Below are 25,142 nucleotides of genomic sequence, written 5' to 3' on the forward strand. Positions count from 1 at the left end.
AGGGACACTGGTGTTCTACCAATAGCAATGTTAAATTATCTAATTTCTAACTACCAACGTTAACGAGGATGTTAATATGTTTAAAACACAATGAGTTGGCAATTTAAATTACTGAAAGGTTAAAAAAAATAAGGACACTTGCTTTTTGGTGAAGACTATTCTAACAACAGCACTTGTCAATATTAGAAAGTGATTTTTAGTCATTGTGGGTCAAGCCTTTTACTTTACACATCAAATATCCTAATTTAATTATCCATTTGGATATATTTAAAAATAGGTAAACTAACGTTACAGATGGGAAAAACTGCAAGGATCTCTAAAACATTAACAAAAAAAAAAAGCATAATGACTCATAATAAAACACGATAAAACTATTGCGACCAATAATTATATTTTTCCTAATAATATTTATAGTAAACATATAATTTCACTATTTCAGCAATTTACATGTAAAATTCAGAAATATCACTATAATTTGATGATGAAAATGGATTATTAGAATTCCAATTATGGCATCCATCATTTGTGAAAGGACCTTGTTCAGTTATAATGCAAACACATTCATTACATTTGTCTCGCTTCTGCACATAAACATCAAAGTAATGAACTGAAGAAGATGATGGAGGCCACCAAAAGCCACAGAAATAAAAGGCTCTCTTGAGAAACGGTTCGATCTTGAAACTAAACTCAAACTTTTGATCAAATCCTAGACGTTGCTCTCCAAGATCATGATTCTTATCTTTGCAATGAAAATTCAAGTCTTGGTGATTAGATTATCTGTTTATGATCTGCACTGTTATTTTTTTTCTCAAACAGAATGGATTCGCCGCCTTTCAATAACTCTGAAGAAGAAACAACTATATCTAGCAGAAGAATGAGAGATTTCATGTATGATGCCATGTCTTAATTCTTTTCTTATATGATGCAACAAGGTAACACTACAGTAATTTATAGGGCTATGGCTGTATATTCATGAGCTAATTTGATCCGATTCTTTCAAATCAGTAATATTTATTGTGATGTGAATCTTCATTGCCTGTGCATGCATATGCCATTGAGATACTTTAATTAATTAATAGAAAACTTTTGGGTCAACCTTTTTTTTTGGCCAAAATGTGGGTCAATGATTTATTAAAAAGAATTTATTATTGAGGAAATGACAGTTAAGTTAAAAAAATTAATTAATGGCAGTTAAATTTTTAATAATCTTTTTTAAAAAAATGAGTTGTAAATATTGAATCAAACAATTCCTGAATTTGTAAATAACAACTAAAAACAAAAATTCCTGTTATAATCTGATAATTACATTTGATATTTAGATATTTATTTACAATTAAAACTGTTGAATTTGCAAATTATCTTAATCGATATTTTCAACTTATTTTCTTTAAAATTTTATCAGAGATTTAACTGTTATTAATTTAATGATGTAAGATCTAATTGTCATTTTTCCTTTGCTCTTTAGATTATGGGTTTTGTGTTTTGCAAAATTGAATTACATGTTGTCACTTGTTAAGACGCTTAGCATTTTAACTTTGGGAAATGGAAAAATTGGTAACAACGACCCGTTGGTAGACATATTCGGCATAAATGACCAACTTTTGAGAAAAGTATTTTCAAGGATCAAGGTCCTGTTGAGGAATTCATTGAAGAAATGAGATGGTCAAATTGCTCTTATGATTGCTGTACGAGGAGCCGAAGATGTCGAGTGAAGTGAAGGAGATGGCAAATTATTACTATTCCAACAACATAAATGACGGATACAAGGAAAAATAAAGAGAAGGTCCAGGCGAGGAAAACAATAATTAGAATTAAAAATTTAGACAGATCAGGCCTATTTAAGTTCTCTGTAAGCCCAAATTAACAAGTTTGGCCTGAATTATTTCAGGCTTTTGGCTGGCCCGAATGCCTGTATTATAGATCTTTTTTTTTTGTGATTTTGATAATTTTTTCCACCTAATTGCATCAAAATAATAATCCAACATGCATTAATACTATTTTTTTTAACCATCCAAGCTAACAAAGCAAGTTTACCATACTAGTTTAACATCTAAAATAAATAATCCAACAAAATAACAATACATTCAATATGACATTAAAGTTAAAACATAACAATAATCAACAATACAAATCAGAGTCAAGCCAAATTCAAATCCTATGGCTCTTCTGTTCCTCATCATCATCCAAAACTACATTTACACTCTCAATAGCAAACAAATTCATATTTGGATTTAGTTCAAGTGATTCCTCCGCTTCCTCTCCCTCCCCTCCCCCTCTCCTTCCTCTTCCACTACCTCTTCTCCCTCAATCCTCTTTTATCTCCACCATCTACAACAAGACAACAAAGGAAAAAAATTTTAAATTATAATTGAATGAAATCAAATTTTACTTAATAATTATATAATAAAATAATCATATATTTTAAATTTATATTACCACCATATTGAAAACCACTTAACCAATTACAAGTGCAAATAAGAGCTTTAAAATTAAAAGGAAGAAGACTGCTTCAATATTTGGTGAGAACACATGAGCCAATGCTAAAAGCCGATTCACTTGCCACTGTAATGATAAGAATGCTAACGATATCGGCTTCCATATTTGAAAGGATAGGAAATCTACCCTTATTAGTGTTACACCAATTGAGAACGTCTAAATCTTGATATGCCTGGGGTCGAAGTATTGCCTCATCCAAATAAAATTCAAGCTCAGACTTTCCAACAGACATAACATCTATGCTTGTATAATTAATCCAATCTTGCAACATGTAAAAATTTAATAAAATACTAACTAATAAATTAAAATAAAACAATAAAATTAATAATAACATGAAATTAAACTTATATCTAAAAGTCCTGGAATATTGCTACTCATGGTTGAAGCTAAAATACTAGAAATAGTGGAGGATTGAGCTTGATTTGCTTGTATTAAAATTGTTGAACTTGATCCAAGATCTGAGGAAAGAGCATCCATCTCTTTGTATTGATTAAAAATATATCTCAACTTGCTTTGAATGCTCCCAATCTTAGCAGGGCAATTTATAGGATCAGTCCTTGCATACATGTACTATATCATTTGAATCTTCATTCATGGATCAAGTACAGCTGCAATTGTAAGGATATTATTATAATCATTCCAATACTTGTCAAATTTTTCTTTCATTCTCTGAGCAATTTTTTCTATCACGAGATCACCATTTATCATATTATCATCTAACGAGATCCGAATCTTTGATAGTTAAGAAAAATACAAGTTTGAAGTAGGATAAAATGTCCCATACATCAACCTTGTCATCACATCAAATGGCCTCAAGAAATTACACATCTCCTCTCCTCTACTCTTTATATGTTAGGCAATGAGTAAAATTATTATCAACACATGCAAAGCTAGTAAAAGCCTTACGGTATTGTAATCCACTCTTAAGCATTGCAAAAGTAGAATTCTATTTAGTGGGCACATCCATCCTCAAGCCAATTGAACTATTAATGCCACCAACCTTTTCAACACATTTTTTGAAAGAAAATTTCCCTTGCCTCTTATTGTTTGACATACTTAATGTTATATCTAATCTTGTTTAGAACAATACTTGTCACATTTAAACCCTCTTGAACTATTAAATTTAAGATATGGGCACAACACCTTTGATGAAAAAATTCTCCATGACAAATCAACCCATTATCTTGCAAAATTAACCTTTGTTTCAAAATTTCTTGCATATTATCATTTACAGAGGCATCATCTAAACTGATGGAAAATACTTTCTTAATAATCCCCCAATTAATCAAACAATCATAAACTTTTTTAGCTAATTCTTTTTGGGAATGTGAAGGCTCCATCTTACAAAAGAAAGTATTTTTACTATTTAATTTTTAATTTTCATCAACAAAATTAGCAGTTAAGCATAAATAACCTTTAGAGGTTATAGCAGTCCAACAATCAAATGTTAAACAAATTCTATCAATACTTTTCAACAATCTTTGTTTCAATGCTTCTTTATGCCCTTGATAGACTTTTGTAACATCAGACATAGTTGTTTTTTGAGTAATGCACTTTATACTAGGATTCAACATTAAAGAATAGTACTTAAACTATTTATATTCAACCATGGAATAAGGCAAATAATGTTCAATTATCATCATAAATAAAACCTCTCGCACATACTTATTATTAAGCTTTCTAGACCTCAATTTTCCTTCTCTGTCCATCATCATCAATCCAATATCATGATACTTAGCAAGTTGGAGACAATTTTTAGTATGTCGTGCTAAATGAGATATGCCATCAGCCTCAGATCCTATTAGGTCTTTGTTACAACCATTACATTAGGCTTTTACTTTCCCATCAACTACAATTCTAGAAAATGACTTTCAAACATCAAATATACAAGTTTTTAATCTTTTAGCAACAGGTGGCTCACTTCTTTCTCAAAACTTGTTCTTTTACTATAATTACCAGAACCAACGGATTTCTTACTTGTAAAGGCAACGGATTTCTTACTTGCTGAGATAGCTGATTTAATTGTAGAGACAAGTAATTTTTTCTCATTATTCTTTTGAAAGGAAAAAATATCAACTACTTTACCCTTGTCACGCACATTATCAACTACCTTACTATAAGAAATACCATCCACATTTTCATTAGTTTTCTTCCTTTGACTAGAAGACATGTTTCACTGCATAAAATTGAAAATTAAACATCAATTTAACATCCTATGTGTCTATGTCTTCATTAAAAGTTAAAACTGGGGCTTAAGATATTCAATTCCATATAACAACACAACCATTGAAATTCAAGCAGAGGCAATCTTAGATAGCTTAAAAACAAGCTTAAGTAAACACAACCAGAGGTAGACTCAGAGGTAAAGCTAGCTTAAAAACAACCTCAAGCAAACAGAATTGAAGATTGGCCAAGCAATCAAGTAGATAATGAGCATGCCATCAGATATCGAAACAGAGCAGAGATTTCAGTCTTGAGTAATCAAACAGATAAAAACAGAGCATGACAGTACGCATGAGAGAAAAAGAAAGAAGAGGAAGAAAACCTAACCAGCAAGTTCTGCCGTTCTGGTCTGGACGAAGCTTGTTATGTTAGGGGGTTCTAGTCTAGATAAAGCTTGTTTTGCCAATGGGTTCTAATTTTTTTGCTCTGGATGAAGCTCGAGTGTGAGATAGTGAGAGACTGCGAGCAATTGTGTAGTCTGAGAGAGATTGAGAATGTGATTATGCAAGTAGGAGTGACAGCTGTTCGTCAATGAGAGCGAGTGCGACTGTGCGAGAGAGACTAAGAAACTATTGTCGACGAAGTCCGATAAAGTCCGGTAAGGAAGAGGAAGTAATGATTGTTGATGGGTTTGGTCTTTTTCTTCTACAACCTTCAGAGTTTAGCTTCAACATAGTTTAGTGTGAGGAAAAGCAAGACAATCAAGACGCTCATTGGATCTAAAGATTTTGAACATTTAATGGTTCAAAACTTTGAATGAGAAATAGAGAAAGCAATTTTAGGCTTTAGGGTTTTTTTTACTTCTTTGAACTCGCATCTCGCCTCTCAATCTTAGCCTCTCATGGACCTCACCAGCTCACCTCACTTACTAATGCTTGGCTGCTCCTGTGTTAGCATGTGCACAGGCAGTTAGCTTCATTTTTTTGAAAAAAATTAACAAAATAGGTATTTGGGCCTATTCGGGTGGCCCGAAGAGGCCCAAAGTATTAGTTTTATCTCAAAATGCAAAGCTCAATCCTAATTTTTTTTGAATTTATTTAGGCTGGCCTATCGGGCTCAGCTCGAATTACCAGCTTTAACAATGATCAAGCTACTTTTCACTAGACTACATCACTACCATCTTGGTGCTACTTTTGCTCTCTTCTACTATAATATAAGATATTTGTTAAAAGCCTTATCTAGTTCATAATATAATACATTTGATACCTTTTATATTTGATTTTTCAATTATGTTCTTATTTTATTTATTATTCTTTTTTTAAAAATAAAGCATTAAAATTTTAGTTACTATTATCAAAGCTCTTATATAATATATTTAATAAATGTATAAATAAAAAAGATACAAATATTTTAAAAAATTTAAGGTTTCAAATAATATTATTTGTAAAATATAAATTAATTAACTATTATTTATATTGTAGTTTGAAGAGAGTGGTTTATTATCTCCTTCACAAAGTTTGACATCTTCGGTCATCGCTAACTTCTCACACAACTTCATTTTTGGATTTAGAGACTTTCAAAGGCAATCATAAGAGTAATTTAGTCACTCCACTTCCTCACCTCATTTTCCAAGAGGACCGCAATCCTTAGTTCCTAACATACTTTTCTAAGGAAGTCACTCATTTTTACCAAATTTACCAATGAGTCCTTCAACTTGCTTGGAAAGCCAATTTAATCGATTTTGGTGTCAATTATCCAAACACCAGTTTCTTACAAAAAGCATTTTTTTTTTTTGCCAAAGCTGAAAGAGTCAGCTTTTGCCTCCAAATTTACAAAGGCATTGGAAAAAATTATAAAAAAAATTTTTTAAAAATTATTAAAAAAGGTATAAAATTTAATAAAAATAAAATTAAACTCTCTTTTCTTTTTCTTTTTCTTAGTAAAATTCAAACTTTATATTTTTAAAAAAATTGTTAGTATAAATTCCTGTCAACGATTACCTTTCACTTAACATTTGTTATAAAATTAATTCAAATAAAATATTAATTTGTAGAAGAAAATTAATTTAATTTAATTTAAAATTGAGGGTCATTATAAAGATTGTTACAAAAGTCCAGAAAGAGAGAGAGATTTTACATTATTTGTTAAATTACTAAATCTTTTATGTTGCCAAAATTTTAAGGCAGTGTTTAATATCTTCGTCAGATATGACTCATATCCATGATGTCATTAGAAATCAATTTATATATTATCATCTTCATTAGTTATTGTAAAATTGATGTTTGATATTTAAAAATTAAATCTTTCTTTTTTATTAAATTTATTTTAACTAAAATATATTGAGTTACTAATTTCCATAAATTTAAATATTAATATTAATGTAATTTAAATTTTTTTATTAATTAAATATGTAATTTAAATATATATTTTACTTTTTAAATAAAATGTAACAACTTTAATAATATTAGATACAAATTTATCAATAATTTAATTTTGAAAGACAATGTCATTTATAAGAATTTATACAATTAAAATTAATTTTGAATAAATTATCCAAACATCTTCAATTCTGTTAAAATTAATTTTAAAAAAATAATATCCAAACAAATTGTGTTATAACATAATTAATTAAATTAAAATCTATTATTTAATAAATTATTTTCGTAATCTATTATACCCAACTAAAATTCAAATGGGCATCTTATTACCAACTAGGAAAATAGTTAAAATGATTAAATGGGAAAGAAATTTGCTAAAAATGATTAGCATCATGGTCTTACAAAGAAATAAATTCGAATGTGAATTTAGAAGCTTCTTTCTGAAAAAGACCTTTGATTTAAGATATGAAAATAAAGTAAAACACGTACTAATGAACCAATCGTATAGGAACATATCACTCATTCTTTTTTACCTTAAAATCTTGTTTTAAGTCCTGAAATTCTACATCAAATATTCAGTCGATCAATTACATTGTGGCACTTTTTAATTCAAACATATTTATTTCACATACAATAGGTCCCACATTAATTAACTGATTATATTTTAATGTATACTTACTTTTTCATTCAAATATTTAGTTAATTCCAAGTATCCCTTGAAAACCATTAAAAAGACATTGGACAAAAAGAGTGAAAAATTGCAGGCCACTAGGAAGACAATGAAGATGGAAAAATTTTTGTGGAACCAGAACTTGAAAAATTGGCTTGGCGTCCATTGAAGACCCCATAAAAACATTAAAGAAAAGTTGCAGAAAGTTAAAACTCACTAGAAATACATTGAAGAAGTGCTTATAATCAAAACAGAGACAAAAATTCAAGGGCAAAACAGAGAAATGCATTTTAAAAAAAATCTTCAACTGAGATTTTTTTTCCCAAGCAACAGAAAATTGCTTCTAATCAAAAGTAAGGAAGAAAGAAAACTATGAAAAAGGTTCCTAAAATAGTTTTTTTTTTTTTTACTATTTTTGGAAATTTTCCCTCCTAGTTTCCTGGTTTCCTCTCCCTCCCTATTTTTCTCCCCATCCAAACCAAGGGTTAGAGTCCGGATTCCCAAACCATCTGAGGGATTTTTCCTCTTTGAAAGACACCAAGGAGCAAGCTCCAATATCTAAACTGTTTAGACAATTGGAATCACACTAGCAAGTAGCAATCAGACATGCGCAAATGTAAACATGTGAATTACATAGGACCATATAGTATACCCAATGCATAAATGGGCATGGTAGACTATTGATAGGATCCCCTATTACATACATTATATATTGTTTGACATACCACAAAACCAGCACTAGTCTCAGACAACACAGGTAATTGAATATCAGCAAGTGGTTCAGCAAATCCAGGATGAGTCAAGAACTTGTCTAAGGAAATCATGTCTTCTGATCAGGAGTCAAATGCAGAATTAGCACTGTGCATTTGACGGCGAAGTTCTCCCAGGAAGTCCATCTGTGAAACAAAGGCGGCATTACCTGGTGATGATGCCACAATCTGAAAGAAAGCCGAGAATTTAAGAATTAGGGCAAGTTTGATTTCGTCTTCAAAAACTGTTTTTCTGTTTTGGGGGGAAAAAAAAAACTCGTTTGAGTAAGTGATTTTGGATTTAAAATGTTTCCAAAACTGTTCTTACTTTCTGGTTTTAAAAGGAAAAAAAAAATAGAAATACCTTAAAGTTGTTTTCTTTTTTTGTTTTGTTTTTTTTTTCAAAACATGCTACATTTGATTATTAGAAACCACCTACAGTTACAGTCAATTACTATCATAAGCCAACATCATAAATCACTGGCAACCACCAATATCAAGCAATTTTTTAACTCTAAAATTGTTTGCGCATTAGCATAATCACACAGATTTTTTGTTTTGTTTTGAAAAACAATTCTGAAACTGTATCACAAAACAGCATTTAAAAATAAAAAATATCAGAAAACAATCAAACAAGCCCTCAGATAAATTCTACCATCATTCCTTATGTCATAAAAAAAGCATAAACAAGCTCCTCTAAAACTTGATATAACCAAAATATCTTCACTTTTTTTTTTTTTGCCAGAAACACTGACATTGATTTCCCCTATTATAAAAGCTTAACTTAGATTTTTTTTAGTATTTTATTTAAATGTTATTTATTTTATGTTAAGCATAAATTTAAGTTATTCTCAATTTTCACAAGTAGTAAATAATGTGATTTATTCTTTGAACTCCATTCAATTTATGGGAACCCCAACTAGCTAATTGTTACAGCGTGTTAATGATATGTACAGAGTATTTTAATCAACATGAGTATATTCACTAACTAATCTCTTGCAAATGTAATGCGATTTATATTTTTTCCAAAAAAAAGTGAATTTTCAAAATAGAGGAAAGGATCAAGTAATTTGGGCATTTCTCAAGCAAGATCAGAGTAACATTTCCCTTTAAAAGATTGAGAGAGGAGAGGAGAAGTTGAACAACTTCAAGCTTTTACCTGATGAGGAAGTCTTAAATGAGTCCATGCTGCTGTCCCTCCTGAGTGCATAACTGGCTTTTCTGAAATTTAAAGTGAAAACAGAGAAAAAAAAAAGGTCTGAGTACCAGCATCAAGGATAAGGCAGCATCTGCGTACATAATAATTGATCAAATACTACCGTATACTATCTATTATATGTTTTTTTTTTTTAATGAAAAACTTTCTTGAAGTGAAGAGAAGAGGGACAATACGAGAAAACTCTTTCATTACGTATTTAATGTTTCGAACAGTTTAAATTGGTAACTCGATTCAAAGACCTAATCATCGTTAAAACATTAGAAAAACATGTACGAATAACATAATTCTTGATTAAAACATTAGAAAAACCTATCCTAGACCACAACACTACTAACTTAATCACGAAAGAAACAAGCATTTTTTATTAGATGGTTTAACATCACTAGCTAATAACTGTGTATTAAATGAGCAAGATCATTTTTCTACTGCATACAACAAGCCTTTATCCCACTAGGTGGGTCGGCTACATGGATTGCAAGACACCATTGTGCTCTATCATTTACTAAGCTTTTAGAAATATTATTAATTAAGAGATCGCATTCTCCAACTTTCAAAAGTGTTCTCTTAGGCCTTCCTTTATCCTTCTTAATAAGGTTCAAAGTTATATGTTCCATTCTTCTCACTGGTGCCTCTCACAGTCTTCTTTGTACATGCTCAAACCATCTTAAATGATTTTCTACCATTTTTTCTTTAATAGGTGCTACCCTCACTTTTTCGTGTACATGCTCATTTCGAATTTTACCTTTACGTGTATGTCCGCACATTCATCGGTAACATTCTCATCTCTGCTACTCCAACTTTATGCTCTTACTGTCCCGTTAGAGCCTAGCATTCACTTAGAGACACGGCCCAAACTCATACGGGAGGCAACAGTGGGGAGTTTTCCACAATGGGCGAAAGCTTGACGGAGCAATGCCGCTTGGAGGTAGAAGGCCTACGGGTCGTTAACTCCTTTTCCCGGAGAAGAAGGAATGACGGTATCTGGGAAATAAGCATCGGCTAACTCTGTGCTAGCAACTGCAGTAAGACAGAGGATGCAAGCGTTACCCAGAAGAAGAGAAAGCTGGGCTCTAACGAGACAGCAAGAACATAAAGTTGGAGTAGTAGAGATGAGAATGTTACGATGGATGTGTGGACATACACGTAAAGATAAAATTTGAACTGAGCACGTACACAAAAAAGTGAGGGTAGCAACTATTGATGAAAAAATGGTAGAAAATTGTTTGAGATGGTTTGGACATGTATAAAGAAGATTGTGAGAGGCACTAGTGAGAAGAGTGGAACATATAACTTTGAGCCCTATTAAAAGGGGTAAAGGAAGGCTTAAGAGAGCCGGTTTGATAGCAATGAATGCTGGGCTCTAACGGGACAGCAAGAGCTAGATCCCACACTATTTGAGACAATAGTACTTGTTTCCTCCTACCAAGTAGCAAATTTAGCATTAAATCAATGACAGAAACTGCCTACTAACACGTGAAAACTTTGTTTATCTAAATACTTTGTCTGTCTCAATTTATTGTTTCACTGAGGACCTAATTTCAGTTCACGTATCCAGATTAGTCCAGTCCGAGTTCCATCATCATCAAAAAATAAATAAACAACAACAACAACAACAACAAAGTATAACTTTTTTAAACAATGGAAAAATTTATCATAGCTCAATGGTATCCACTCACCAGATGAATCCTTGGAATGATTGTAGGACTGCATTGCAGCTGTCCAACCTAAAATATAAATATATGAATTATGACCAACAACAGAGATAACAGATATTGAAAAGCATGGATAAATCGTAAAAGTAAAAGAACAATAATCATTGCTTGATTTTCCTTATTTGTACCTTCCCTTCTTTCACTTCACTAAACCAACAAGTGCAAATTCTGTGTCATGGACAGTTAAATATAGTCAAAAGACTTAGAGACTCTTCTACTCGCATGAAAGTTACACATTCATGCAGCTAACAAGTAGTGAGTTTAAGAAATCAATATATATAAACTAGATCCCCTAATACTAATATTTTTCAGTAGAATATTGGTTTCTATGCTGAATTTTACTAATTCCTCATTATCCATACAAATTCTATGGTGGGAGCTCTCAAGTTGATAAAGAAATTTGAAACAAGAAAAGAAAAACAGAAAATTAAAGCGTAGATAAAGGTGAACCAGATCCAATCTTGTAAGTTACTTAAACTTGACATAAATCAAGTGCAAAAGAAACTATGGTGTTGATAATTCTTGTTAGACTTGGGATTTCCTTTGGAAACAGAAAAATTTAAAGGAGAAATGCATAAAGAATGTGATAATCAAATCAAATGGATAAAATATTTTAAATTCTGATTCTAAACAACCCCAGAACACCTTACAATCTAACAAAAGCCACCTGATCCTTATATAACAAAAGAAAATTAAAAAAAAAATTAAGAGTCCAACATATATCAAATTAACAACAAAGTATTCTACAGAGAACCATAGCAGCCTATCTTGGTTGTTGAATCTAAGCTAAAAAAGGTTCAATAAGTCATTCTGAATAAATTAGTTCTAGCAAAGTCATTGACACAGTTTTGCTAAGATAGAAAGCTTGTTGAATATAGGAGAAAATATGTAATTAACATTTACAAAATCTCTTTGCAAGCAGTAGTTGGAGATACATACGATCATTCAAAAGCTGCGAAGCTACACTATTACTACACCCTTCTAATCCTACGAGGCCTGAATAGTGATTCTCTTTATGATTACTGCCACCAGCATCTCCATGATCAGTAACTGGAACACTTCTTGAAGCATATTGATTCTTTTCTAGATCATTACCAAGACTGTTTGCTCGATCAAGACCATCTACACATTTTTACAGAAACTAATCAATAATCAATAACCAGATATTAGCAACATAGAACAGTCATATTTAAGAACAGAAATAGATGACGAATGCCCCACCAGCTTTTCCATTTTCCACCGAATATTGTATAAATGCAAATATGGTCTATTTTTATGTTGTAATGTTAATGAAACAACAAATTTTGTGAAAGTTCAAAGAATTTGAACTTTGAATTCGAATTTCATTGAATAAGAAGGGAGTACGTATAAAGGGAACATAAGGAGACAAACCTCCAATCTAATCCCGCAAAATTAATCATCAATCAAGCAAAACTAATGCATAAATTATCATGACGTTTGACTAGACTAAGTAATAAATAAACTAATATAGGAGACAAATCACTAACAACCATGTAATAGAAATTATGATCTCAGACAAATTCTCTAATAACTATTTATAATGATGAAGCCCGCTACAAACTTCAGTACAATTCTTTCTCTTAAAAGGATAAATTGTCTAATTTATTCTCAATGCTTGAGAGTCCCAGCCTTAGAAGAAGCTTAACCCCATACCAAAGAGGACAAATGTTTGTATCTCTTGCCATCAAACCAAAGAAGAGATCAATCTAATTGAGAAAAAGAGAGACAAGGACACAGCGCCCCAGCACTCTCTTTCAGAAAAATGGTAGCACTACTTATGAGAGTGATAACGATCTCATATTCATCTCTTTGCAATTTTAGTTGCTCTTAAAAGAGGCTGATTTCTTTCTCTCAATTTCACTTCATGGATCTACATTCCCAAGCATTTCATTTTCTACTTCATTCTCTCCTTCACAATTCTTCAAGAGTTATCACTGTTTCTGGTTTCTAAGCCTTGAATCCCTGTGTTCTGCCTCCTAAGTCAATTCTCTTCATGATTTCAAACTCTATTATATGCAAGACCCCGAGTCTAAGAGTTGCAGGAAATGCCACAGTAATTGCTTGAACAGTACAGAAGAAACTCCAGCAAGACAAGAATCTAAAATCACTATAGTTAGATCGCATGATTCACATCCACTCCAGGATATTCAAGCTTCAAACTTCTCATAGCTAATTTTTTCCAATTAATAACAAAAGATTTGGAAATACATTGACAAAGTTTCATTCATTCATTTGTTTGTTTGTTTATCATGCAGCAGGTAGCAGAAAACCAAAAAACAGACAAACTATATAGAGTTATGAAATCTTTAAAAAAAGCTATAATTTGGTCAGGAATCACACTTGTTTCAGCCAGATTATTTGGTCCAAAAATCTTTGGAGCATTTTGTTTTTTAAGTTTATATTTGCCCTTCCATAAACAGTAATACAACCCATACAAGACTTTCTGCTCTAGTCAAGCTTTTACCAATGGTTCCTGGTCACTGCCTTCTCTTCAAACCAGACAAACATGATACGTCGTAGGAGGGGCAATTTAATAAAGGAAAATAGAGAATACATATCCATAATTGAGTGACCGCTAAGAAATAGCTCGCAACAGAAAACTCCAACGTTTTTAACCCCAAAAATAAAAAACACGAATTCCCACTCATTAAACAAAAGGGTCTATATATTTGAGGCATTGCTGAATTTAGTAACAAAACATCTTGCCTTGAAAGAGAAACTAATTGAGACAGATTCGGCAGCATATTCCAACGTGAATAGCACATCAGCCACAAATTTTAATAATATTAAACACGTGTAGAAGTAAAATCAATCATTCAAAAGAAAGGGAATCACAAATAGACTGACCAGCAGACTTGCGCCTGTTGTTAGAACGATTCCTGCGATCCAGTTGCAGAATCGGGGGCGAAATGCAAAGAAAAAGACAATTAGAAACAAAGGAACACAGTTTGTGATTCATTCACAAAGAAGAGGGTCAGAACGCCATGTTTACCTCTGATTCGGAGGAGCATAGCGCTTAACAGGTGCAGGCGAATCCGTTGCTGCCGATTGTAATTGTGCGGGAGGAGGGTTTTCTAGCATTTCTTCGTCCCTCTCGCCCTCTCTCTCTCCCACTCCCCCCTCTCTCTCTGTGGGATGATTAGAAGCGAGGCCGAGGAGAGAGAAATCAGTGAGGATTGACTTTTTGACCAGGTTCTGAGATATTAAGCCATCGCTGGATCAGGATGGTCGAGGCCGGATCGGAAGGCCCTCCTCCTTAGTGAAGATTCTCCCTTCATTTTTTACACGGGCAAGTGGATAGTATCAGTATGGTCCGAACCGGACTTCAATGCAAGTTGTTATAAATAATAGTAAATTTGATTAGTTAATTATTTTTGACAAAATTATTACTTGTTTTTTCAATTTTAATACAATTATAACTATCCCTTATTTTTATTTAATCTTTAATTTTTTTTATTTTTTTTAACTTGAGTATAATTTAATCCTTAAATTTTCACTTTATATAACTTAATCCCTATAATTTATTAATTTAAAATATTTATCTTTATATTTTAAAAAATAAAATTATTAAATATTTATAAAAATAAAATTTTTAACAATTTAAAATAATAATATTAAGTTTCAAAATAATTTTTATATTTATAATTTTATTTTTAAAATATAAAGACTAATATTTTAAATGATTAAATTATAATTATGAATTGTGGTGTATTAACTAAAAATTTAAAAATTAAATTATAATTAAGTTAAAACTATAAAAATTAAGTTACAATAAATTAGAGTTTATATATGAAGTTATAATTAAATTAAAATTATAAAAATTAAATAATTTTTTATTTATTATATACTTCTGTCATTTTTATTTAGGATTAAAGTGTTAATTTAACTATCAACATTTTTCATGTGCATTGGACACCCTCCAGTCAACAGTGATAGAGCAATGTTGCCATCAGTTAAATATATGTTAATTTGGTCAAATTTACTTTAAGAAATATAGAGAATGACCTTGAAAATTATAAAAATAGGCTAAAAAATTTATAGAAAATGACCTTTTAAAAAATTAGTACCAATTTAATAATCTAAATTACAAAGATATCATAATAAACTAATACTACTATTTCTTAACAATATACTTTCTTTGTTCAATATTATAAAATATTTTTAATCAAGTCATATTCCAATGAACTAATTAATTGTCTTTAAAGTTACATACTTTTTTTCATGTTTATCCCTATTTAGATTGTGTCAATTAGAAAATATTATCAATTATCAATTACATTCTTAATTAAGGGTATTTTTGCAGAGATTCACTAATTGCACTTTCAAATACTCAAAATATTTATATTTTTTAACATCTTATTTCAAAAAAATGCCTTATATTTTTTTAGTGAAAATAGCAAAAGGCAAAAATATCATTTTAACCAATAATTTTAATCGACTACAAAGTGATTATTGGTTCACCAGTGCTGCAAACATCAATAAAAAAATTTAAAAAAACATTACATTTATGTTTATAACATCTTATTCAATATTAACTATTAAATATATTAAATATTTAAAAACTAATAATTTAAATATTATCATTTATAAATATTTCTCCAAGATTTATAAATCCTCATTTTAAAAATAAGTTGAGGTACCAAAATACTCAAAAACTTTTTCTAGGAGCTTATTTTTAAGTTAATAATGATGCAAGGTACTCATTAACTTTATAAAAGTTGTCAACTTTTTTTTTTTATGTTCCATAACTCTTGGGTTTAGACTTTCTCTCTATTAGGAACTGTGTCACTCACTCTGCCATTCATGGCCGACTTAGGCCAACGTAAAACACTGCCTGATCGTCCTTCAGACACTGGGGAGGATAGGCGAAACAAGAAGACAAAGATAAAAGAAGTCCCCCAGGAAATTATGGACGATTGCATGGATGAGAAACATCAACATGAAGACAACGTAGATGCATAACAAGCTGACAAATCAGAGAATAATGATGGCCTAAAGATCCTCTCATACAAAGACTCTTTAATAGGGTTTAATAAGGTAGCCAATAGCAGCTGTTTCTTTAAGGAAGATAACAACATACTAATAGAAGATGAAGAAATAGTTTGAAAGCTCCTAGAAATATCGAAGGAGATTCAAAACTTGAGAGATGAATATCTTGAGGTTCTATTTCGTAGGAGGAGTTCAATGAGTGGTGCAAACCTTAGAACTATGCTTTGGTGGTTACTGTTTTGGGCATACATTTCAACATTTACTTGCTTGGAGACTGCTTAACTCGTTTATGGGGGTTTAGTAGCTTTAAGATTATGGACTTGCCTAATAATTATTTTGCAGTGCAATTTATTAATGCAAATAACTGGAAGCTACATCATAAAAAGGTTCTGTATGAAGGGCCACAGATGATAAGACAATACTATCTCTAGGTTTAGAGATAGACGCCCTACTTTGATCCCTTCTTGAATCCCTTAGGCTGAATCGCTACATGGGTATGTATTTCTAATGTACCTATGCATTGTTATAATAGTAGTGTCATATCGAGGTCGGGAGACAGGATTGGAAGAACTTTAAAAGTAGATATGAGAATGTTAGCTGACTTTATGCCTAAAGAAACTAAAGTGGAGAGAGGTAGACATGCTCGATTATGTGTGGAGTTAAATTTGCAGAAAAAATTGGTTCCTAGGATCATTGCAGGTGGAAGTTTGTTTAATGTGGAGTATGAGGGTTAAACATTATCTGTTTTGAATGTGGCTGGTATAGGCATAGGCATGATCATTGCCCCTGGAGAAGCTATTCAAGTTCTAATAAGGGGGATGGTGGCGTTAATACAATAACTCTAACACCTGTGATAACCTAGCCGGAGAAGAAGATACCTCAAAAAGGTAATATTTTTAGCACTTGGTTGCTTCCTCCAAGGTCAAACTTTGCTTGAGTATCGAGAAGACAAGAGCAGGTCCGGCAGAAAGTTTACCAAAAAGGTGGAAAAGCTAAACATAAAGCTGCCCCTTTTGTATCAAATTCTCACTTTTCAGCCCTTGCAGATATAGAGGAAGACAAAATGCCTACTGCAAAGCCCCAGACTTACGATGTTAAGGATGTAATATCCTCCTCCTTTTAATCTCATTAAAACTAAATTCTAAATAATTAGGGAATAGAATTATAGTCATTATTAAAATATAAAATTTTCATTAATTAGCAAAATGGGGACCTCAAATTTACAAAACTAAAATCATTTTCAAAGTCTCGCAACTAAATAAATTAGAGTTCATAAATATGCGGAAGCATGAGAGCATTACTTATGTGAGTGTATTTGTTTAAGAATTTGAAATAAGAGAATTTTTGAAAAATTTTGAGGCGCGTGCTGCGGCTCATTGAACATGCGCCGCTATGTGTTCACCTCTGTGACACGGGCCACAACTCGTGACACCATGTGCCATGGCACAATTGCACGAATTTTGATAGTAAATTATACTATCAATTTGACAACATTAGGACCAATTTTTGATGCGCCACAAATCTCCATCCGACATTCGAATGACGCGAACTAGGTGTCTACAAAAAGCTCTTTCTGAACTCTAAGTAATGGCATTGATCTCAGACTCCAATTCTTTTTAAAACAAAAATTTGATGCCTTTTTTAAAACTTACACTTTTACAATAATTTTCACAAAATCAAATGTCCAAACCAAATACCAAAAGCCAATAGCCACCAACACCAATTTGACCATATACAAACAATTAAGACTAACTCGTATAATACACCATATCACATGAAATACTCCTAGATTAAATTTTCACTGTTCGACCGCTTAAACTCAAAAACATAAAAAGGGAAGAGTTTATCACAATTTTCATCAAGTTCTCCCAAATTATCTCATAATATGCTCTACTCTCACTTACATGAGTATTTTGGCCCTATCACAATAACACATATTCATTAACTCACTTTCTAGAGCATAAAATATACTTACAATTTACAATTCACATAATGCAAATAAGGAACAAATGAGAATTCCTAATTGGCAATTAAAATTGTCATACACATATAATTTTTCAAAATAAAAAAGCCTACTACAAAAGGATCGCGGCCCTAAGCCTCAGGGTGTTTTCCTCTATCCACACCCCTTGAGCTATTTTCTATAATATTAAAGATAATGGGATGATTACAGCTACTGAGTAATCAAGGTCTAACTAACCCATATTAATGTATATCAATTAGTTTAAATGCAAGTGGCAGTTAACATCTATGTAAAACATTTGAAGATAGATATTCACAATTTCACCCACCTAATAACATTTACTTGAGAAACAATGCTTTTTAGCACTTTTCATATAAAGAGAGGTGGTCACACAATTCATTAACAAATATATTAAAAGAAATTAAGACTCAACTCATGATATCATCATTAGAAACACGATACAGATAACAAGTGCCCTTACTTACTATATACATGATCACACCTCCCTTATATCCTCCTTATCTCTCTGACATGAAACTGTGGACTATAACTCAATGGGATAGTCTATATTCCATAACTTCCCTAGCCTAAACACTCGTGAGGGGATTACCCGACTAAGGTGCATCTAACTCACTTATGGAACACGATTTCTCCTGTTTCTCACACTATAGGTTGTCATACACCCTAGACTAGCCTCCTCATTAAACTGGCCGATAGCTAGCTAGGTTTGAGTCCCTCATTGAACTAGTAGAAATGTCCCTCATTGGGCAAGGGGTACAATATAGATATAATCAATCTGGCAAACTATCTCACGGATAGGCCTTACCACGTGAATTTTATCATCTACTCTTTTTTCTAGGTGAACTCCTACCTCTCAAGATCATGTAATGCACATTCATATTATAATTGACACGTATACAATTCACAGAACTTCATATTATCAATTTTTCATTGAACTTATTACACAAATCGTTGGATTTCTTAAACACACTTTTATGGAACTTCAAACTAAATAAGTTATTAAACTTTAACTTTACAATCAATGTACTTCACACTTTCAAAATCATTAAACTTCACTATTTTGAACATCATAGAACTTCTTATAAACAAAGATTCATATTACTTCTCAATTCACAAAATCATTGAACTCCTAATAAACATAATATGAAAATCCACCGATATTGTTCTCCAAAGGATTTTACATCTTAAGGCAGAAAATTCATAAATTTGATATAGTAGATTTTCTAACAAATCAAGCCACACTTGCATTTTTTTTTCAATTTATACATTTAAATGATAAATCATAAATTCATAAACTAATAAACACACAAAAGTATAAGATATAATTCTCTCAGTTACCTCAAACTTTTAAGAGGTCAAAGGTTTTGACCATCAATTATTCACTCCTAAAGCTTTCAAGAAGCTTGAATAGTGCCAATAGTAGTTACTTTACAAGTATTTACCATGCAAAATATCAATATCCATTTTTGAGCTATTTTCCACTAACATTTCATCATTTCTTAATACTTAAGATTTATTTTTGACTCATATAAAAGTACTCATAAGGTTTCTTAGCTTTCTTTAACTCTTATTAATAACATTGAGCTTTTAAATGGGCATTAATGAAACCACATTGTTCCCAAACACCAAATTTATGAGAATTTCAGACATTTAATGTCCTCTAACCACCAATCATCATTTTACTCCCATTAACTCTATTTAAGTCAATGGTTTTAGACCCATAGCTTCTATAAACCAAAAAATCACCATTAACAATCAAACCCTAACCTTTACCATCAAGAAAATGGAAAAAGAAAGGAAGATTTAAGTAGGAAAGCTTACCTTTAATGTTTATGAGCTTCAAAATACTCCCAATACTCAATTATCCTAAGCCCTGGCACTGCTCTTTCATTGCTCTTTCATTTCTCTTCATTTTTCTCTTCCTCTTCTATCTTTCCTTCGTGCAGATACGAAGCTGGTATATTAGAATTTTGGCCGTATTATGGTACATGTTGCCCTTCGCCGTGGCACATGGCACAGAGAAGTCGATTGGATTCAAATTTGCCTCTGTGTGTCACGGTGGCCTAGCCATGCGCCGCGGCATATGGCACAGAGAGTAAATCTTACTTTTTCTTCCTCTTTCATTACCTGAGTGGCCCGCCATTGATTCGGACCCATTTTTAGAGCTGAAATCATAACAATTACACCCAATTAAGCCCCTCTAATCACACACTTCATTAATACACTTAATTAGTCCATTTGAGCTTAATTAACCTGATTTGAAATTGAGGATATTACAAAGGAAACTATAGTTGTACAGGCTAAGAGTTGATATTATAACAAGAGAGTAATGAAGTGATTATTTCAAGTGGAGCAGAAAGTGGATTAAAAAGAGGATCAAATAAAAAAAATAAAAGGTAAGGCCCCATTAGTAAGGAGAGGTAAAGAGAATATCAAGCCAATTCTGTGCTTACTAATAATAAAGCCTAAAAGGAATATGTGAAGAAATCCAATCTAATAAGTGGCCCTCAAAATATGGGCCAACAGAAAAAAAGAAAAATAACAAGGATCATGCGATAACTCATGTGGTAGTAAGAGGTAATTTAGGCCAAATGGGTCTATTGAAGGGTCTGCTAAAGTTAAAAAGATTGTATTAGAGGAGACAGACACGTGTTTGGCTCTATCTTCTACTCAAATGTCCCCCTCGATGGACTATGACTTAAATAAAAAATTACAATCCCTAGAACTTAGTTCAAAGCTAAACAAAAGCATGAATCCAAAACTGCCTAATCTCGTAAATCCAAAATTTGTTAACGGGATTATGCTTTGACCAATGGGACTAAAGATTTAGAAGCTATTTAAGGTGAAGAGCTCACTCTAAGTCAGGGGAATGTATCCTCCAGGTGAGATCTCTTTACCTCATGTCTTTTCTTGATTATTGTTAATGATTATAGCTACATGGAATTGTTGAGGAGCAGGTAGCTGGGCTTTCCCAATTTTTGTGAAGGATATTGTTAGCAAAAATACTATTGATATTCTTTGCTTACTTGAGACTAGAATTAGTGGTACTCAGACTGATAGAGCAGTGCGACAGCTAAGCTTTAATAATTGGATTTGAGTTGAGGTAACAGGGTTTGCGAGTGGTATCTGGCTTCTTTAGAATGATTACAGCTAGTGTGTGGATTATATAGCTCCCTCTACGCAGCTTCCGCATGTCAAAATTGTTGACCTTTCAGGAAATTACACCTTCCATGCCACTTTTGTCTATGGGGAGACTTCTTATCAAAAAAGGAGATCTCTGTGGACCCTTTTAGGTATGATTGTTGTTGCCACAAATGAAGCTTGGGTAGTCATAGGGGATTTTAACATATTCAGGTGTGAGGCAGATAAAATAGGAGGAGCCAAGCCTCTTAATATTACTATGAATGAATTTAATGACTATTTAAATGATGTGGGATTGGAGGAAATTCATACTCCTAGTCACTTCACTAGGAGTAAAATTGAAGAAATGGAAAAACTTGACTAGGTTTTTGGAAATTCAGAATGGTTCAATCTCTTCCCTCTTAGTAAAGTTACACATGATTTTTGCTATAAATTTGATCACAAAGTGGTAGTCATCTTGAATGCCGCACATTCTTCTCAATGCCCTGTGGTGAAGCATTTTAATTATCAAGCAGCTTGGGTACTTAAAGATAGCTTTAAGGAAGTGGTAAAACATGCTTGGCAGGATTCTCATTAGCTTGAAGGGGTTTCTTTATTTCAAACTTTAGCTTTGAAGTGGAATAAAGAGGTTGTGGGAAGTATTCCTAAACAAAAAAAGGAGCTCATTCACAAAATTGAAGGGATTGAATGGAAACGTGCTGCCACAGGGGGATTTACAAGAAATGGCCTCTTCCAATTAGATAAGTAGGAATACTCTAAGCTAGCTTCCCAAGAAGAATTATTATGGTTCCAAAAGTTTAGGTATAACTAGCTTAAATAGGGGGAATAAAAATACAAGATATTTCCATGCTTTGGCTTTTATTAAAAAAAGACGATAAAGATTGGACTCCCTTAAAGATGATAGTGGGTCTTCAATTTTTGATCCTTTAGTGTTAAAGCAAATGGCGTGAAATTTCTTTCAAGACCTTTACACTAGAGACCTCTCAGTTATGTCAACATAGCAGTGGCCAAACCTGTTCCCCTCTCTACTTGAGTCTAAACTGGTATGGATTCATCGTACAGTAACTGATGTAGAGATAAAAAATATAGCTTTTGCTATGGGCGCTTTCAAATCCCCAGGTCTTGATGGGTTACAAGCACACTTCTTCCAAAGCCAATGGGATATTGTTGGTCCCAAAGTTTGTGACTTTGTGAAACGAGCCTTTAGCAGTTAAAATATCATTAAAGAGGTGAACCACATAAATATTGTGCTATTATCAAAGATTAAGAATCCTTCCTCCCTCAAAGATTTGAGACCTATATCTTTATGCAATGTAAGCCTAAAAATTATTACCAAACTTTTGGCTAGCCGTCTTCAACCATTTATGGGTAAGTTAGTAGGCCCGCAACAATGTAGTTTCATTCAGGGGAGATCCAGTTGTGATAACATTATTATAGCACAAGAAGCTATTCATATTATGAGAGTGAAGAAAGGCTCGAATGGTTTTTTGTAGTGAAGATACATATGGAGAAAGCGTACGATCGTTTAGAGTGAACTTTTTTGAAGCAAACTCTCTTGGATATTGGCTTAAAAGATCATTTCATTAATGTTACTATGTCTTGTGTGACTACAGCCACTATGAAAGTTCTTTGGAATGGAGACCATAACCAAGAATTTCAGCCCTTTCGTGGAGTTAGACAAAGAGATCCCTTTCTTCCTTATCTGTTTGTCTTGTGCATGGAAAGATTTAGGCAAGTTATTCAAAAAGAATGTGAATTAAAGAACTGGAAACCGCTGTATTTCGTGTTAATGGTCCATCAATCTCACATCTTTTCTTTGCGAATGATCTCATTTTATTCGGGGAAGCCTCTTAAACTCAAATAGAGGTCATAAAGGTAGTTATGGAAAGATCTTGTTCTGCTTCAGGACATAAAATCAATCTATCAAAGTCTAAAGCCTTCTTTTCCAAGAATCTTCACTTCAATAAGGTTATTGAGATGAGTTATTCTCTGGGAATTGGCATCACTGCTGATCTAGGCTATTTTGATGTCCCTCTTATCTACTCCAGAATCACCAAGGCCACATTTCAACTAATTATTCAGGGAGTAAAGAGGAGACTATCTACCTGGAAAGGTAAATATTTGAATAAAGCAGGGAGAATGGTCCTTATCAAAGCTATTCTCAATGCTATGCCAGCTTATCATATGTAGTCAGCACTTTTGCCCAAGGGAGTCTTACTTGGACTTGAGAAGATTAGCAGGAACTTCTTTTGAAGCCAAGATGAGGATGCTAGGAAGATGCATCTTATTGCTTGGAAGACTATTATCCAAAATAAAGAGAGCAGTGGGCTAGGTGTCAAACAGCTAGAGGTGCAAAACAAGGTGTTCATCATGAAGTTATGTTAGGGATTGATTTCTAAACCTAATGCCCTCTAGGTTCAATGTTTAAGGGATAAATATCATTATGGTTCTAGAATGACTCCTATGGTTTCTCCTTGAAAAAACTCTTCAATTATGTGGAAGGCCATCATGTCGGTTTGGACTTCTTTTATTGAGGGAGTTGGTAGAAAGGTAAATAATGGATTGACCACCAAGTTTTGGTGGGACAAATGGAGTCACTTTAATTAGCTCCTTATTTCTCTTGTGGATAAGAAGTTGGATCAGATTAACCATAATGCCAAAGTTAGAGATTTCGTAATGGAGAATAGCTGCTGGAACATAAGAGATGGGACAAATTCCTTCCTATATGGGTTGTCACCTCTTTACAAAATTGCAACACCCTTGTAAGTCAAAGGGAAGACAATTGGTACTAGAGAAATGCCTCTGATGGTTCGTTTTCAGTCAAAGCTACTTATAAGCTTATCACTTAGGTGGCAAATAATCAAGTTAACCCTTATTGGAAGAAGACTTGGAGTTGGAAAACTCCTAAGAAAGTAAAAATTTTTATATGGCAAGTCAACCATGGGAGAATTGTCACTAACTCACTCAGAACTAAGAGAGGATTATCCAATAATCCTAACTACCCTTTCGAGTGTGGATATGAGGAAAAAATCATACATATTTTGAGAGATTGCAAAGTAGCCAAAGATGTGTGGAAATCAATTGTTAACACTGACGATTATCATTCTTTTTTCTCTAATGATGTACAGGGTTGGCTCTGGTGGAATGCATCACACCAGTTAGGGAGGGATAGATGGGCAAGATGGTTGTGGACCATAATTTTTAGTCTTACCTACTGGCTCCTATGAAACCGAAGATGTAAGTGAGCTTTTGATCATGAGATTCAATCCTCTTCTGACTTGATGCACCATTGCCTTTCCTTCTCTTTGAAGATGCCACTAGTACGAAGTGGAATCATAAAGTTTTTCCCCATGAGGTCCAACTAAATTTCAAATGGTGCCCAACTCCTTTATATACTATTAAAATTGATGTCGATAGATCTGTTTGGGAATAGAACCATGCAGCATGTGGGGGGAGTTATTAGAAATGAGAATGGAGACTAGATAATGGGCTTTAAGAAAAAATCTAGGATACTTTCCTCTAACTGCAGTAGAACTATTGGCTATCAAAATAGGATTGGAGGTTTGTGCCCAGATGAATTTGACTAGAATATAACTCCACTCTGACTCTCTTGATGCTAT

At 32.6% G+C, this 25,142-nt stretch overlaps 1 protein-coding gene across 2 annotated transcripts; it reads right to left on the reverse strand.

Annotated features, from left to right (window-relative positions):
• Positions 1-8,204: 8,204 nt before the first annotated feature.
• LOC129291273 (uncharacterized) lies at positions 8,205-14,668 on the reverse strand. Of its 2 annotated transcripts, none has more exons than XM_054928549.1 (6): positions 14,401-14,668; positions 14,256-14,287; positions 12,327-12,509; positions 11,352-11,399; positions 9,616-9,677; positions 8,205-8,603 (listed from the first exon to the last, which is right to left on the reverse strand). In XM_054928549.1, the coding sequence occupies exons 1-6, from the start codon at positions 14,487-14,489 to the stop codon at positions 8,541-8,543; spliced, it is 477 nt and encodes a 158-aa protein (XP_054784524.1). In that variant the 5' UTR covers positions 14,490-14,668; the 3' UTR covers positions 8,205-8,540. The 2 variants fall into 2 exon arrangements, with proteins under 2 accessions (XP_054784524.1, XP_054784523.1); XM_054928548.1 differs by having other exon boundaries at positions 8,205-8,645; positions 14,401-14,661.
• Between the last annotated feature and the right edge of the window lie 10,474 nt (positions 14,669-25,142).

This window comes from Prosopis cineraria, unplaced genomic scaffold (genome assembly GCF_029017545.1).
Source record: "Prosopis cineraria cultivar Desert tree isolate PC_DT_omini unplaced genomic scaffold, ASM2901754v1 PC13, whole genome shotgun sequence".
Classification (NCBI taxonomy): Eukaryota; Viridiplantae; Streptophyta; class Magnoliopsida; order Fabales; family Fabaceae; genus Prosopis; species Prosopis cineraria.

Excerpts from the sequence above, each read along its gene's own strand:
- LOC129291273 (XM_054928548.1), bottom strand. The coding sequence starts at position 14,489 with ATGCTAGAAAACCCTCCTCCCGCACAATTACAATCGGCAGCAACGGAT. Across the intron at positions 14,288-14,400 it reads TATGCTCCTCCGAATCAGAG|GAATCGTTCTAACAACAGGC; the intron begins GTAAACATGGCG and ends ACTGGATCGCAG. Across the intron at positions 11,400-12,326 it reads TTCGCAGCTTTTGAATGATC|GTTGGACAGCTGCAATGCAG; the intron begins GTATGTATCTCC and ends TTTATATTTTAG.